The sequence below is a fragment of the Coniophora puteana genome, assembly GCF_000271625.1.
Source record: "Coniophora puteana RWD-64-598 SS2 unplaced genomic scaffold CONPUscaffold_1, whole genome shotgun sequence".
NCBI lineage: Eukaryota > Fungi > Basidiomycota > Agaricomycetes > Boletales > Coniophoraceae > Coniophora > Coniophora puteana.
Window position 1 is genome coordinate 2,176,543 of NW_006913053.1, and position 14,996 is coordinate 2,191,538.

General features: G+C 50.4%; 6 protein-coding genes across 6 annotated transcripts; 4 read left to right on the forward strand and 2 right to left on the reverse strand.

Moving 5' to 3' along the window:
• Positions 1-36: 36 nt before the first annotated feature.
• On the reverse strand, positions 37-3,504 carry CONPUDRAFT_95313 (cytochrome P450). Its single transcript, XM_007765185.1, has 15 exons — positions 3,240-3,504; positions 3,077-3,182; positions 2,987-3,013; positions 2,749-2,937; positions 2,543-2,691; positions 2,241-2,474; positions 2,123-2,193; positions 1,854-2,068; positions 1,680-1,805; positions 1,480-1,623; positions 881-1,421; positions 615-827; positions 346-564; positions 221-284; positions 37-168 (listed from the first exon to the last, which is right to left on the reverse strand). Exons 1-11 carry the CDS (start codon positions 3,430-3,432, stop codon positions 1,337-1,339), a joined length of 1,539 nt encoding a protein of 512 aa, XP_007763375.1. The 5' UTR covers positions 3,433-3,504; the 3' UTR covers positions 37-168; positions 221-284; positions 346-564; positions 615-827; positions 881-1,336.
• Positions 3,505-3,772: 268 nt separating this feature from the next.
• CONPUDRAFT_134023 (uncharacterized protein) lies at positions 3,773-5,007 on the forward strand. The gene is made up of 5 exons (XM_007765186.1): positions 3,773-3,925; positions 3,981-4,334; positions 4,391-4,484; positions 4,532-4,727; positions 4,782-5,007. Exons 1-5 carry the CDS (start codon positions 3,805-3,807, stop codon positions 4,893-4,895), a joined length of 879 nt encoding a protein of 292 aa, XP_007763376.1. The 5' UTR covers positions 3,773-3,804; the 3' UTR covers positions 4,896-5,007.
• Positions 5,008-5,233: 226 nt separating this feature from the next.
• Positions 5,234-6,501, forward strand: CONPUDRAFT_115159 (uncharacterized protein). Its single transcript, XM_007765187.1, has 9 exons — positions 5,234-5,437; positions 5,504-5,526; positions 5,611-5,657; positions 5,709-5,720; positions 5,776-5,845; positions 5,927-5,932; positions 5,990-6,075; positions 6,144-6,204; positions 6,266-6,501. The coding sequence occupies exons 1-9, from the start codon at positions 5,333-5,335 to the stop codon at positions 6,270-6,272; spliced, it is 417 nt and encodes a 138-aa protein (XP_007763377.1). The 5' UTR covers positions 5,234-5,332; the 3' UTR covers positions 6,273-6,501.
• Positions 6,502-6,866: 365 nt separating this feature from the next.
• On the forward strand, positions 6,867-9,950 carry CONPUDRAFT_115162 (uncharacterized protein). The gene is made up of 13 exons (XM_007765188.1): positions 6,867-7,157; positions 7,237-7,266; positions 7,319-7,359; positions 7,423-7,467; positions 7,517-7,620; positions 7,682-8,000; positions 8,054-8,180; positions 8,230-8,697; positions 8,756-9,096; positions 9,147-9,303; positions 9,355-9,464; positions 9,519-9,559; positions 9,611-9,950. The coding sequence occupies exons 1-13, from the start codon at positions 7,101-7,103 to the stop codon at positions 9,871-9,873; spliced, it is 2,103 nt and encodes a 700-aa protein (XP_007763378.1). The 5' UTR covers positions 6,867-7,100; the 3' UTR covers positions 9,874-9,950.
• CONPUDRAFT_161336 (uncharacterized protein) lies at positions 9,943-11,010 on the reverse strand. Its single transcript, XM_007765189.1, has 3 exons — positions 10,800-11,010; positions 10,331-10,733; positions 9,943-10,275 (listed from the first exon to the last, which is right to left on the reverse strand). Exons 1-3 carry the CDS (start codon positions 10,950-10,952, stop codon positions 9,998-10,000), a joined length of 834 nt encoding a protein of 277 aa, XP_007763379.1. The 5' UTR covers positions 10,953-11,010; the 3' UTR covers positions 9,943-9,997.
• Positions 11,011-11,700: 690 nt separating this feature from the next.
• Positions 11,701-14,988, forward strand: CONPUDRAFT_134026 (uncharacterized protein; the record flags this gene model as incomplete). Its single annotated transcript, XM_007765190.1, has 8 exons — positions 11,701-11,835; positions 11,884-11,988; positions 12,036-12,101; positions 12,154-12,665; positions 12,722-13,122; positions 13,179-13,298; positions 13,347-14,333; positions 14,388-14,988. The coding sequence occupies 8 exons, from the start codon at positions 11,701-11,703 to the stop codon at positions 14,855-14,857; spliced, it is 2,796 nt and encodes a 931-aa protein (XP_007763380.1). The 3' UTR covers positions 14,858-14,988.
• Between the last annotated feature and the right edge of the window lie 8 nt (positions 14,989-14,996).

The window sequence follows — 14,996 nt, forward strand, 5'->3', positions numbered from 1 at the left end:
ACCTTGGGTGGCATGTTGCGACGTGCAACTCCTTTTCAGCGCATGCAATGGACACCAGACTTTCCCAAACATTGATTGTGAACCAAGACCCAGTTTCTTATGATGGTCCAGTTGATGAACAGTAGCAAAGCGCGATTGGCATTCCTTGGGCCTTTGGGCACTTATACTCATCAGGTATGTCAGTTCCCCCTTTCAGAAAGCATCGGATGCCTCATGACACCATCAGGCTGCACACGAACGGTTTGGAGAAGACGTCGAATATGTCGAGAGAAAGAACATCACCGGTATGCCCGTCGCATGTGCAATGCTGGTCATCCTTCCTGTCAAGTACTCATGTCATATCAGACGTTTACAATGCACTGTCGTCGTCAGTCCACTTCGCCGTCCTGCCATCAGAGAACACCATCCACGGCGCCGTGGTTGAAAGCTACAACGCCCTGCGTTCAGAAACGTTGGGAAGAGAAAACTACGTCCGAGGACAGATTGTGATCCCCATCAACCATTGCCTAGTTGTTAGAACCGGAGTGAAGCTGGATGACATCGAATGCGTGTTGAGCCATGAACAGGTCAGGACGCATTCTTTAGTCCACTCCTAAGCATACTGAGCGGACCACAGGCACTGGGACAGTGTAAAAATTTCCTCTCAGAAAAGCTTCCCAATGCATCCTTGATTCCAACCGAGTCGACAGCTGCTGCAGCTCGACTACTTTTGGGTCAGCGAATAGATGGAAGAGATAGCAACAAATGTGCTGCCATCTGCTCTAAGGTTGTTGTCACCATGTTTGAAGGCCTCATGCTACTTTGCGAAGGTGCACAAGACATAAAAAGTGAGCCCCTTGTTCCTTTCACCCAATAAATTGACTAGACAGCGCGTTGTTAGCAAACTTCACTCGTTTCTTTGTACTTTCTCGTGGCGCCGAGATTGCCCTGCCAATATGTTCAGCGCCAAGCAATGACCGCTATGCTTTACTTCGCATAACGGACTCCCCCAAAATTGCGGCGAGTGGTGTCAAATACCCAACGAGCATTGCACCATGGTTGCACTCAATAGATCTGCCCATTTTACGCATGGACCGACGGCCTGCCCTTTCCTCAGAGCCATTTCACGATATCTACTTCATCGAAGTTTCTAAGAGAAGGGCGGAAGCATCAAACGCATCCTGGTGGGACGAGTTACGTTATCATATTCTCAAAAAAGTATCAGACAATGGCGGTCAAGGAGAAGTGTTGGGCGTTTGGTAGCACAAAATGATAGATGGCATTCTCCACGACTGTTTAGTAGATCTATCAATAAATTGACACCCATCCACATTGACTTGTATCCACGAGAGAACCATCAGAACGCAAGGTTCGAGTCTTGAATAAGCTTTATGGCGGCCTCGGAACGAGGCACGAAACGACATTGAAAGGGCAACGGGCGACTTGGAGAGAGAAAATCAACATGTGCGAGTGTGAACCTGCTTCCAGCGCGATGCATACCTGAGCAATGCTGAAGTGTAAGCTGTTTCTGGGATCACGGGCTGTCCATTATCATCGAGGACTCTCTGTATGTCGTAAACGCATAAAATCGACGCGATGGCAAGCCATACGGAATCGAGAGCCATCCATCGTCCAGGGCAAATTCTATATGGGTTCCTGTGAATTAATGCACACCCCCCGTGAAGATAATTTGTTTTCACCGTCTTCCAAAACCAAAAGCAATCTGGGGTGACCTGTTAGCCCCCTTCTTTTGATTTGCCTCTAAGAAACGATCTGGATTGAATATCATTGGATCCGGGTAAGACACTTCATCGTGCAATATTGCCCTGGACTCATAATCAATGAGATGTGAAGCAAGCAAGCAAAGCACGAACCAGACATTGGGAAGGACCGATGTTCCTTTGGGTATCCAGTAGCCATTGTACTCGTCGTCCTCGGTTGCGTAATGAGCCAAACCCAAAGGAAGGACCGGGTTCCAACGAAGTGCTTCCCATACAAGGTTAGTCACGCAGGTAAGGTCGTCCTTGTCGTTAAAGGTGGGCAGGCGCTTTCCACCGAGGACCTGATCGACTGCCTTCTGTGCTTGAGCCTGAACCTCTGGGTAAACGGCCATAGCTAGAACAAAGGATAATAATGTAGACACCGTCTGTGCATGCTCAGATGTTAGAGCGCGATCTGATTGTTTAAAAAAGCGGCCTACAGTGTCTGCACCAGCTAGAACACGACTTAGGTTTCGTCAAGACACATTCAATAACGCTTACCAGCATAAGATATTCCGGCAACGTTCTTAATCAGCGTCTCCTGTGCAGGATTGCCACCGGCCTGATGCCAACTTTCGAGTTCCCTCGAGGTAAAACTTGGCTTGGCATTCCCCTCTCCTATGCAGTCCTTGACCATTTGGAACGGTCGATCAATCATGGCCCGAGTGGCTTTACGCCACTTCGCTGCTTCCTTTTTGAAGCTAGCGCCCGGGAGGAAAGAAGGTACATATTTCACTAGGGAGTAGAAAATTATTAGCAGAAATTCCTTGTGCACATGTAAGCCTATGGGAACCGAGACTTACACAAAGGCAAATAATCAACCAAAAAAGTTCCAAAGATCCCTGCTTTAGCAAGGCCCTGCATGGCCTCGTCCGCCAGAGTAACATATATATCTCCCTGGTCAGAAATCTCGTGACCGTAAGATATCCGCATAATAATAGCCGCAGCAGTCCTGAGAAAAAATAGTCAACTGCTGAAGTTATCGTTCCTGTCAAAAAGGGCTGCTCACCTTCGAATATGGCGAGCGAAGTCGTCGGGACGTTTGAGCAAATTCCGTAGAATAACATGAGTTTCTTCGAGAATAATGGGATGATATTGAGAGATCACGTTTGGGCGAAAGTGTTGATGGAATAGCATCCTATGGTCTCGCCACCGCTGACCATATGGCATAGAAGAGAACAGCCAATCCCAACCCATTCTAGCCATCGTTGTTAGCGCTAGCCCCGATAGACCAAGGCATCACTTACAGCTCCACGACCATAGTTCGTGTCGGTCTAGAAGGTGACAAAGTCAGATATTATAATGTGGCGACGTTCCCCAAGGGAGATCATGCTAACCTGGAGGAGTATATACTACTGCGTTTTTCTAAGAGTTCTTCGGCAACTTCAAAAGAATTGATGACCATGATAGGATTTCCAAAGACACGAAGGTATATTATGTCACCTTTAGAGGGGCATGAGTTCAGACAGAGGGATATGAAGAAAATTAGGAAAAGAATACCATATATTGCTTTCCATTGGGCATAGGTCAGCCATTGGAACGTCTTAGGAAGGGTGACGCTGCCCAACCAGCCAGAGGGAGGACCGGGAGGAAGGAGACGAGTTGACTGGGAGTAAGGGCGCCGAATACTGAAGATGGCTAAACAAACCGCGCATCCCACGAGAGCGACATCAACGAAGGTTAAGTTTACCATCAGGCGAACCCTACACGAGCTTCAATCCGAGTCTGCGAGCACAAGTCTTAAAGGAACCAGTTTAGAAGAGCGCGCAGGTCAGTGGAGGAGCAGCAAGACCATCCAGAGGAATTTGTGCCCGAGAATACAAAAGGTATAAATGAACCGTCTATATCCAGAGAGTGCGCATGACACAAGCAGGGCCGTTGTCGTAAACATCTTTTCTGACTGTAAACCCCAGATCTCAACGTTTCAATAAGCGGACGCTTAGCCTACTTACCTTCCTTTCTCGGGTGCATGGAAGCCACGCGAGCCCACCAACTCAAGCGTTTTGCAATGGCTCACATAGCCACCCGTTGTTGTCATTGTCTCCGCTAACAGTCTTCCGCCTTTATGGCAAACCCACTTGCTGGCCCATCTACACTCAAAGACATTGTCAATCCACAGTTTCACCAGAATAATTTCCCTCAGGAGAACTACGTTAAAATAGAACTTGGACTCAAACTCGACAAAGGTTTGCTCGTCTTTAATCTCCTTTTCTCTCTCGCGCTCATTAACATTCTTCACAGATGACCAAATATGCAGACTATCGCTTACCTCCACTGGTTGCCCCCTGGGTCCTCTTCATTGTCCGCTGAGACACACTACGCCATCTTCCCAGAACTTTCAGCCTCCTAAACAGCTTCCAACACATCCTCGCGATAGGGAGCGTCTCGCCACCGTCTGTAAGCATTGGCTTCGCGGCCTTTGTAAGAAAGGAGATGCATGCGAGTTCTTGCACGAATACAACCTTAGGCGTATGCCTGAATGTTGGTGGTACGCCAAGTACGGATATTGCTCTGCTGGCGACGAGTGCCTGTATGCGCATCCTAAGGAGCGGCGGGCGGAGTGTCCTGATTATAGACGGGGCTTTTGCAAGCTCGGTGAGTGAAACTCTTGTATCCTCACACGTCAAGCCTAGGTCTTTACCTTGATAAAGGACCTATGTGTCCTCGCAAACATGTCAGAAGGGTGGCCTGCCAAGCATATCTTACGGGGCTTTGCCCATTAGGACCGGAATGTCCTCGTGGCCAGTGAGTCTGTTTGTCCGTCGATCCAACAGGATAACTGACACTCGAAGTCCCAAACCTGGCCTTCCCACTCCCAAAGAGTACGAGCCCCCAGAACCTCCTTCAACCCGTGACCTGGGACCGCCGCCCCCAGGTTATGGCAGATATGCAGACTTTGACCGTAGTGCCGGAGGAGCTGGGGCTATGTCTGGAACTGGATTCACCGGGCCTCCCAGGAGGAACCTCGACGAAGTACTGTGCTTCAAGGTGCGCACACTATTCTGGGTGTCGCATTAGTTTTCTGACTCAATGTGGTAATAGTGTGGTGAAAAGGGTCACTATGCAAACCATTGCAGGAATCGTAATGTCCCTGGTAACAGAGGTGGCGTAGACCGCGCAACTGTCAGGAGGTTTGGGGGGTCTGATGAAGATTGAATGTCCATAAACTCCAGTTACAAGCCTGTTTAGCTTCACCTTTTACATGATGAAGGACGCATTACATATGGTGTAGTTTTTATGGAGGACGTCATGTACGTGTTCAACGGCCTGTGCCTGTCGTACTATTGAAGTACGGTGATCCTGGTGGGCCCCACCATGACAGTCTGGTAATTCAGTTTGAGCAATACCAAAGTCAAGATTCAGCATGAAAGACTAATGGTCAACTTGAAGCTAACACTGTAACAGTACTACTGAGCACCGTGATCGCGTGATCATCAACGCACAACGTCGTCGACGCAGTAACGAGTCAAGCTTATTGCAAACGTACTTATATTCTTTACGAGATTCACATACAGCTCACTCAAAGGACACCTTCAACCGCCACCTGCTCAAACTTGTAGCTTTCTCACTAAGCTTTAACTTCCCTACGGATCATGGGCTGGCAAGATACTTTCACATTGTCTCGAAGATCAAAAGGCTGTCATCTTGTCACCCAAGAAGTGCTCAGTCATATCGCTCCTGGGCTGGAGAACGTTCAGGTGCGTAGCAGTACTGATAAGATCATATATCCCTTTCGTTTAGGTGCTGAGGAAACTTTTTACCAGGCCGGGATGCTCTTCCTGTTCATGTACGTCGAACTCTTGATTAGTCAGGCAAACTGACATCTCTCTAAATGTCGGATTCGTTTTCTACTTATGGGGGCTACCATAAGTCAACACACTTCAGCAGCGCTGACCGTGAACGAGAACTTTGACCCTGGTGAAGTCACCGAAACATTGATACACCTTGTGGTCCGCTAACGATATGTAGATGTGCGAAAGGGTACGCTCCAGCCTGCAGACATTTGTCGTGAGTGTTGAAAGGGCTCGGGATGTAGACATGGATATGGCGTTGGATTCTATCGTTCCGGAGAGCCTCGATTGGGTTCACACAGACGAAGGTCCAGAGTAAGTAACGTGGAACATTGACCTCAGCTTCGTGGTATGACTTAGCCATATGCCTCCCCCACACACACACACCACCACTAGTGATTCGTACGTGGATCGACGGTTTCCTGGGTGGCGAATGTGAACTAAAGAAACCCCGACCAGTGCATCGCACACCAAGTCTACTTTGGTCGGATCTTCAATTTCGATTCCGATAACTAACGGCCGACTAAATCTGGGAACTTGGCAAGGTGTGTCATTGATTCAGCATAGCCATTAATCCGACAGCATGTTCAAACAATTCCGGCGGGGTCAACAGGAATCTATCTCACTGAATTCAGATATGCAGCACATACTAGACGCGTTGTGGCCACAATCATGTAAGTGTGCTTGGAAGAGCTTGCGACGGGCGAAAAGGCACGTAAACTCAACGACACAAAGCTCGTAGGTTTGCGCTTGATACCCCAATCAGGCCGCGGCGCCGAAGACTTGAGTGGCTTGAGTACTTCAGTGTGTAACGACGGATATGGCATCTACACGTGGTATATAGCAGTGTGCATGAGTTAGTCACGCCAAGTCCTCGGGCGATTGCAAGTTGTTGCAACGCAGACGGATGGGTACGGTATTATGATTCAGGAACATAATATTACAGGACGGCGGGAAACTTTGTACTTGCGGAATATGCCGAGGGGATACTTTCTGTACCCAGGAAGCGAGAAAGTCAGCGACGGGAGTAATAGGCAAGGCAAGCGCGAGGCAACGGCCGACTGATAACGGCGAGGCAAGGCCAGTTTGCTGCGTCTGCTCGGCGAGATGCATATGTAGGCTGTACCTTGAATCACAACCTGCAGTGGCCACTGATCGACGTCCGAGTCTCCGAGACGACCGAGCTCGAGGAAATGAGCAGGCTGGTACAGCAGCCGAGGTGGAGGGTAGCACAGCCATTTGACAGCAGTTGAAACCCCGCGACGACTAAAAATACGGGGAGATCTAGCGTCAGGACGAGTGCGATAGCTCGCATTCTCTTGTCTCCCTGCCCTTTCAGCTTTCCAACAAAGGATACAACACGCAAGCTTTGTCACACAGCTAACACTCGACCTTTCCAGACTCCAGCTTTCATTCAAACCTGTCCTTTTAGCATCAAAACAACCCTCAGTGAGAAACGCGCCTCCTCGGGCACGTCGGCCATCCTACACTTCTCAAGCTTCTCGAATTCAAGACCAACCTTGGCTGTCATCAGCTGTCAACGCGAGATTAGCACACCAGCTGGTTCACAATGCCCAAAGCCGGCACCTCCACCGCAGCCGGTCGCACTGCGCTCAGGAGGAACCAGGTCAGCCTTTACCCATTTGTAACAACTTGAACCTCAGGCCTCAGGGTCGCTCAATTCCTTTCAATGCCCTCTTTATCAGGCCTGCAGGTCGTGTCGCAAACGCAAACTCGTATGCAAATCCTTTCTTTAGCTTTGATGTACCTCACCAACATCGTCACAAGAAATGTGATGCTTCGCGCCCTCATTGTGGCACCTGCGTAAAGTAAATCATTTCTCTTTTCCTTCATGTCGACTGCGACAGAGCTGTATCTATTCATCTGTATAGGCAATGGCACGCCCTCATTAGCGTTCCAGCACCCCCGGGATACGCGTGAGTGTGTCGAATTAAGTGCTGTTGCTTCACTCTTATTCTTTGAAAGACACCCTGCCGAACCGCAATGTGTTTACGATCCTGTAGACGGTTTGGCGCTTGCCCCGGAAACCGACCCTATTGAGAAGATCCGCATACTTGAAGATGAAGTGGGTATGTATACACTTGCTACGTTGTGCTTTACCTCCGACGTTTTATATCTATCACTCTGCAGCTAAACTCAAAATACAACTCGCTGAAAAATCCTCACAATCAATTTCTCCGATGCCTTCAACTCAGCCATTACTGCGCAAGAGTGGGTTCAACCTCCTACGACCAGAATCTGCTGCCTCTTCGTCCGGAAGCCAAGGATCTGGGTCGGGCAACTCTGTGAACAAGGGTTTGTCGTACGAAGTACCCGGAACGGGTCTCCGGACAGACAGTCATAGTCCAGAGGTGTACGGTGGAAACCGAAGTTCGACGAACACCATACTCAACATGATTTACTCTGGTTGGAATCCAGACCTCCCAGAGCCTCAAATACTTGCGCATTAGTATGTCACTTTTGCCACGGCTGGCGTCAGTAAAGTTTGCTGATGAGTCATAGCGTTGATATTTTCTTCAAATGCGACCCGTGTGGTCCCCGAATTCTGCATCGCTCTTCATTCCTATCTGCTCTCCGACTGCATCCTCGAGACCCAAATTTCCCACATTCTGCTATCTTACATGCGATAGTGAGACTCAAATCTCGAAGAGCAAGCGCACATACTGACCTGTCCGCAGTGCGCTTCAGCTTCTCGGTGGTCTCCCCGAAAGGTTGCCACCATGCCCGATGGAAGCAGAAGGGACGAGTTTGCGGAGTATCATGCTAGCAAAACTCGGCAGTATATTGACAAGACGATGGCCACCGGCGAAGATATATTTCCTGTCGTCCAAGCATGCATCCTCTTGGCTTGGTATTTTTATCAAGAAGGTCGCTGGGTGGAAGTGTGGATATTTGCGGGTTTCCAGACTCGTGTTTCTGTCCCACTTCGCCTCAATTACCCAGGGACCTTCTCCACCCATGGCAATGCTCCTGGCGCATATTTACCCCCTCCCACAGGGTTTCGTGATTTGGAGTGTCGGAGACGTACCTGGTGGATGTCAATAATGTTCGATCGCATCGTGTCTGTAGGTGGCTGGATTCACTCCATTGATGAGAGAGACATTGGCACCGAGCTTCCGCTTCCTGGGGACGTTTTTGAGATGGAGGTATGCCATCGGGAAATTTCTTGAGCGAGTTCGATCGTTTTTGCTAATGACATGTTAGCAAATGATTCCCAGTAACCCTCAAGATATGTGTACGGAGGACCTGTTTACCACACATATCCCTCGGTACACGGACTCCTTTGTACTCCTTCTGAAAGCCATTATGCTGTTTGGACGTGTCACGGACTACAATGTCCGCAATAATCTGCGTGCACCAACCGCACCCAGCAAAAATCAAAATCCGTTCGAGCTGGATGGATTCCGAGTCCTCGACAACTTAGTGCACAAAGACTTCCTCGATAATCTTCTTCAACCGTACAAGCAAAACCTCGGTGTGGCTGGTTCAAATGGTGGTGGGCAGGTGGATACAGACTTGTACATGGTCCACATTATTCCTCATGCGTAGGTGTTACTTTCAATTTCAGTGCTCAGGAACTAAAGTGTGTTTGCAGTGCGACCATCACGTTGCATAGTCCGTATCTAGACTTGACCAATTTGCATTCAACATCTACGACTAGATGTCTCGACGCTGCACGCGCCATTCTGGATGCTTACTTTATGTTGTCGGCGACTTCACTCGACATCACCCGCTTGCACCCATTTGTCACGGTAAATGTCTCATACCATACGCTTGCTGTGCAAGTTATTCACTGGCTCCAGATTTGCTGGTATCTAGCCGCTGTTGTACAGGTGCAGGTCTGCAAGCACTTCATTGAAAGCGGCGAACATGACCGGGAGCAACAGATATGGGGAGAAATCAACGTTTTGAGGTAGTTTGACCCCGAGGGATCACTTGGGTTGTGTCTGATTTTAACCCCTTGTAGGCAAGCTATGCTGACTTATGGGAGCCGTTCCCCAGTCGGAAGTAAGTCCTCTGCAGTCATTGTCCAGATGCAACCCTGACTTTCCTCGACAGTACGGCAAGAGAAACTGTTGCAAGGTCTGATGCGTGAAATTGTTCGCTTAACAAGTCAACGAAGACCTCTTGAAGTTGGATTACCGCTTTATCCGTTCTCACATTCGACCTTATTTGCTCAGCCGCCTCCATGTCCGAACAATGCACAGATTGCTCCTCTTCCCAACCCCGCCAGTACCAATGATGCCTCTGGACAAGGTTCGGGCCGATTCGGAAACTATGGTCCAGAGGAACATGACTCAACCGCATCCTGGACCTATTAGCTTGACTTCACGCGTTTACTTTTCTAGTTGGACCCGTTACCTGCATGTAGCTTACATACACTTTAGTACCGCATTGTTTATATTCACGGAATTCATGGTAAACGGAGATGAGTCGCGAGATCGACTACGACAAATTTCGAGTAGTCCGATCCTGATTTTCGGAGTCGAGGTGTTTTCGCCGTTCGGCTTCGAGGAGTGAGTCAAATCTGGCTTGTTCAAGCGCCCGGTCATCTCCGCTGCTGTCTGATGAGAGTGTCGAGGAAGAAGGGATGCGGGTACGCTCATGTTGCTGCCGAATCATATCCCAAGAAGATTGCCGTCCAGCATTGCGAGCATTTTCCACGCGTATCTGGTCCCATTTGGTCTGCGGGCGCGCGTCAGATGATGCGTTTGTGGCCGGGCCTGAACCAAATCGCGAGTGTTAGGCGAATGATTAGCAGAGAAGGAGAAAACATACTTGTAGCTTTGAAATTCGTTGCACTGGGACCATCAAGCGTTGCAGTCCGTAACTGGTCCCAATTATCGTCCTTGACCATTTCTGGCCCCGTGACAGCGCTCAGCCCGGCAACGTCGCTTCTGGCTGCTTCATTGTTGCCAGGTAATTGAGGGGCAGAGCTGGCAGATTCGTAGCCTTCAACTCTTCTGTAAACGTTCTGGATTGCTCCCATGAATGTTTTTGGGTCGTCGAGAGCGCGCACGAATGCACGATGTGCGAGAGCAGCCCGAAAGTCTCCGTATAAGAGGCCTAACATGGCTGCTCCGCCCGCTGCAACGCCTAGCCTAGATCGAGGCCAGCGGGGGCGAGCGTAAAAGTGGCCATAGCCTGCCATGGCACCGGCCGCACCGGCCGAATAGATAGACTGTCAATGGTGAGGGTTGTGTTTAATAAACGGGTCGACGCTCTGAGGAGAGACAATAACGCGCACCGGCCAGAAGCGATGGGTGCCAGGAAGAAAGTTTATTGCGAGTTCGTAATCATGCGGGGAGAGGTTGCTGTTCTCGAGTTCTGGTGCGAGGAGTTCTGCGGTTTTGGTACGAGAATCGAACGTCTGGAACACCCATTTGAGAGGAACTGACATGGCCGCTTGTGGATGCAAGGTAAGTGCCGGCGGTTAATAATTACAATCTTGAAGCCAGTCGACCTGTTGTAAGGTGGGTGAGGTGGTCGAATGTCGCACTATAATGACATACAACTGCTGAAGATATGTGAATGACGCAGGAGGTGTGACGCGGTCGGATGAACTAGTGAGGCGAATTCGCGTGCACGTTACCGAGTCGTTACAGGTCGTTACCGTCGTGCACATCGCGACAATCGCGACTGCCAGCTTCCGGACTGACAGCAGACTCCGAAAAGATCCAGCTGGATCTACTGTATCACTTCATCATCGTCTCGACCGTAAGCGGGCCGTGCGTGCCTCAATACTCCAATCAATACATGAATTATGCCCTAATGTCTCTTTCTGACCATGCAGCTCTCGGGGGCAGCTTTCGGATTCCTCCTTCCCCTCAGGCTCAGGCTCATTTATCACTAACACCACCTCACAGCCACTTAGAGTCGCAGTCATCCGAGTGTGATCCCGGCGACCGTCCCGGTTCCTCTCCTGCCCTGCACAGTCCGTCACCCAACCATCAGCCTCGTTACGATTCTCACGAGCACCTTCTTCCTCCAATTCCGACAATGCCGTCCTTGGGCGAGTAGCACAACCAAGTACTTATCCTCATGTCTCAACATGTCTAACATTATCCCATGCCTTTCCAGGTCTCGACCTTCCTTCAACCCCGAGGTCACCGCAGGGCGCTCACGTCCCTCCCTCTCCCTCGGGCCCAATGAGCCCAACTGCCTCAAATGCACCATCCGTGTCTCCTCCCGACAAGGCCGAAAAGCAGAAAAAAGCCAGCCCGCTCGCAGATCTTGTTGAAACTGAGAAGACCTATGTCGACTGCCTCACCGCCGTCATCCGCGTTCGTCTCATTACCTTCTTAAGTTTCCCTTTGCTGACCTCTTCGCAGAATGTAGCCGGCGCTTGGTCTCGCTCCAATCTCCCCCCACCTGAGCTCGACACCATGTTTCGATCTATTGAAGCGATCTACAAGGCCAACCGAGGCCTTGCCGCTGTTCGTGTTATGTCCTCCGTTCGTCACTAAAGCTGACCCTTTCCTAGAAACTCAAGGACATAGGCTCAAGTCCCTCATCCCCCAAGGCAATTGGCGACTTGCTCATGAAATGGGTAGGCCTCAAGTATAGATCGATCATTGACCGACTCCATTAACGTAAAACAGATTGATGATCTTGACAAACCGTACTCCAACTACTGCGCCAAGTATTGTAGTGGGTTTGACGACTGGGAGCCTGTGCGATCAAACCCGCGTTTGCCGGGTGTCCTTGAAGCGTTCACAGAGTCGAGCCCTCCTTCGTCCAACGTGGCACAGGCCTTAGGCATGCCCGAATCAGCCTGCTGGACGCTGGACTACATCTTCCTACTTCCAAAAGCGCGTATACAGTACTACCGGAAGCTTTATAATCGTCTACTCAAGAGCACAACTCCCGGTAAAAGTGATCATCGACTCCTCACTAGTGCTGTGGAGAAGTTGAACGTCTTTTTGGCTACACTGGAGTCAAGAGCGACCATACGAGTAAGCTTCGCCCAAGAGAGCGTGGCGGTAATAGAAACACCTCCCGATAATAGACAGCCCACACCAACTCATACTGGAGATGCGGAGAACCTCCTGTCCCCAAGTTCTGCACCGCCTTCGGCTACGAGTTCTGCGCGCGGAAGTACCTCGACTAATGGGTAAGCCAACTGTGATGATATACCCGTTTGCTTTTGGATAGACTCACCTGTGGTAGCGAAAGGTCGTCAAGAGAAACCGCGTTGACTTCAGTTAGTCGGGAGTCCACTCAGACATTGTCTTCTCCCGTGACAGATCTTGAAAGACGTTTGTCTACAGAGAAGACGTTGGATATATTCTCTATGGAACCCAAACAAGTTAAGCTGCAAATGGCGCCACCGTCACTTCCCTATGCTCGCGAAGTGCGGTGCACGGCCAACGTTGTCGTTCGCTTCACGCCGACAGCGACTGGTGTTGAGGTGGTCCATAACCACGGTCACATCTACATTCTATCGGACTTGTTTCTTTTATGCGAGAAGATGACAGAGAAAGAGTGCTCAGAACGAGAGGCCGATATGTGGCTCCGGTACCCTCCACTTTCAGGGAAAGTTCTTCGTGTTAATGAAGCACTAGGGAATGGTACTCGCTTTCTATCAGGCCCTGTACTTGGTTACATGTTGCTGACTTATATCTAGACCATGCCTTCCAGGTGCACGTCATGCGCAAGGAGGTTCTACTTATTGAAACCGAGTCTGTCGGCAAGCGTAACTCCATCCTTGCGGAATTCAGAGAATGTATATCATTTGCGAGGACGAGTAAGTTTATCGCTTGTGGATGAGATCATCGTACTTACCATCTTCCAGTGTCGGCAGCAGCTTCAGAGCCTGTTCCTCCTTTGCCGTCCTTGAAAGATCTCCCTCCAGGACCTGGTTCAGCTGCACTGGCCTCGACGAATCCGTTGTCATCTAGTTTGCCACAGGAGCACCAACAGTCCCAGGATAACAGAGAGCCCATACGCCAGGCCGTTGCACAACCTCTTAACTACTCACGCCCAAGGCCCACTCAAGCGCAACACGAGGCACAACCAGAGTTTTCACCTTCTCCGGAAAGAAACTCCCGTTCAAGTGGACATTTGACATCGTCACAGCCACCCTCTCCAGAAATGCATGGCATTAACGGACAAAGGACCCCATCGTTAACATCCCCTCTTCCGGGGCCCATGTATCCCCCTCGCAAATCGTCGAATGCGCCTTCGTCTCCACCCTCTTCGTTCCAACAGGGACAAATAGTTCACCCTCCTGCGCGGAACGTGAGCATGCGGTCTCAGGGCCTGGTGTCACCAACTCTTGACGGCGGTTCACCGGGCATGGCATATGGTCCAAATCGAGTGCGGTCGCCCCCATCAGAGTTGTCACGTCAACCCATGCCCCCTATGCATTACCAGGTCGCTCAACAACATCAACCCCACTATCCCCAGCATCAACCCTCTATTCATGCTCAACAAGGCCCTGGACTTCATCACCAAGGCTCTGTCAGAGGACCTATTCCTATGAGTCCCATGGGCCCACCTCGTGGACCATCAATGCAGCCAATACATCAGCCACATCCGGGATACCCGCCAATGCATCCACAAGGGTTCCCTCTTCGAGGCCCGCCACACGGCCCTTCACAAGGTCCCCAATACGGTCCACCGCATGGTATACCTCCTCCTCGGCCACCTTCAGAACCAGGTGTACCTCCCGGGCCTCCGGGTGCGGCGATACACAAATCTCTCTCTTCACGTTCGCTTGCGTCGCAATACGAGCGTGGCCCCAATGCGCCGCTCCCTCCGGTTCCATCACTTCCCAACGGTCTGCCCATTCCCCGACGGCCTTTTGCTGAAGGCAGTGGTGGCCGAAGTCCAGTCAGCTCTCAGTATATCCTTCCGTCGCAAATGGGTTCGCGACCATCGTCATCAGATGAGCCATCCATTCAGGACCCGAGCCCTCCTACCTCGCCGGCTCAAGAGACAAAACCTCTTGGCCCAGTTAAGTCGGTGATATCGGCTACCATGAAGTGCAAGATTTTCCATCAGCAACAGCATGCTCAGTGGAGGGCGCTTGGCTCTGCGAAACTGACGCTGTACCGACAAGAGCCCACGAACATAAAGCAGCTCGTCGTGGAGGCGGACAGCAAGGACAAGCAGATTCTTATTTCTACAATTGTGCTCACCGGTGGCGTTGAACGCGTAGGCAAGACGGGTGTCGCGATTGAGCTTAGCGATCAGAAGGGCATGCGGACTGGAATCATCTACATGATCCAACTTAGGAATGAGAAGTCTGCCGGAGGACTGTACGAAAGTTTGCTTGTGGGGTCGGATAGGGCCGTGAGCTAGACTACCGGACCATAACTCAGGATATTCATCATCACCTGGGTACTGCAGACGATTGTTGGAGTTCGTGAACGACGGTGTTTCTTTACGTCGCAACAACGCGGCACGTTTGTGATATACCATGTATACCCCGCTTTTGCGT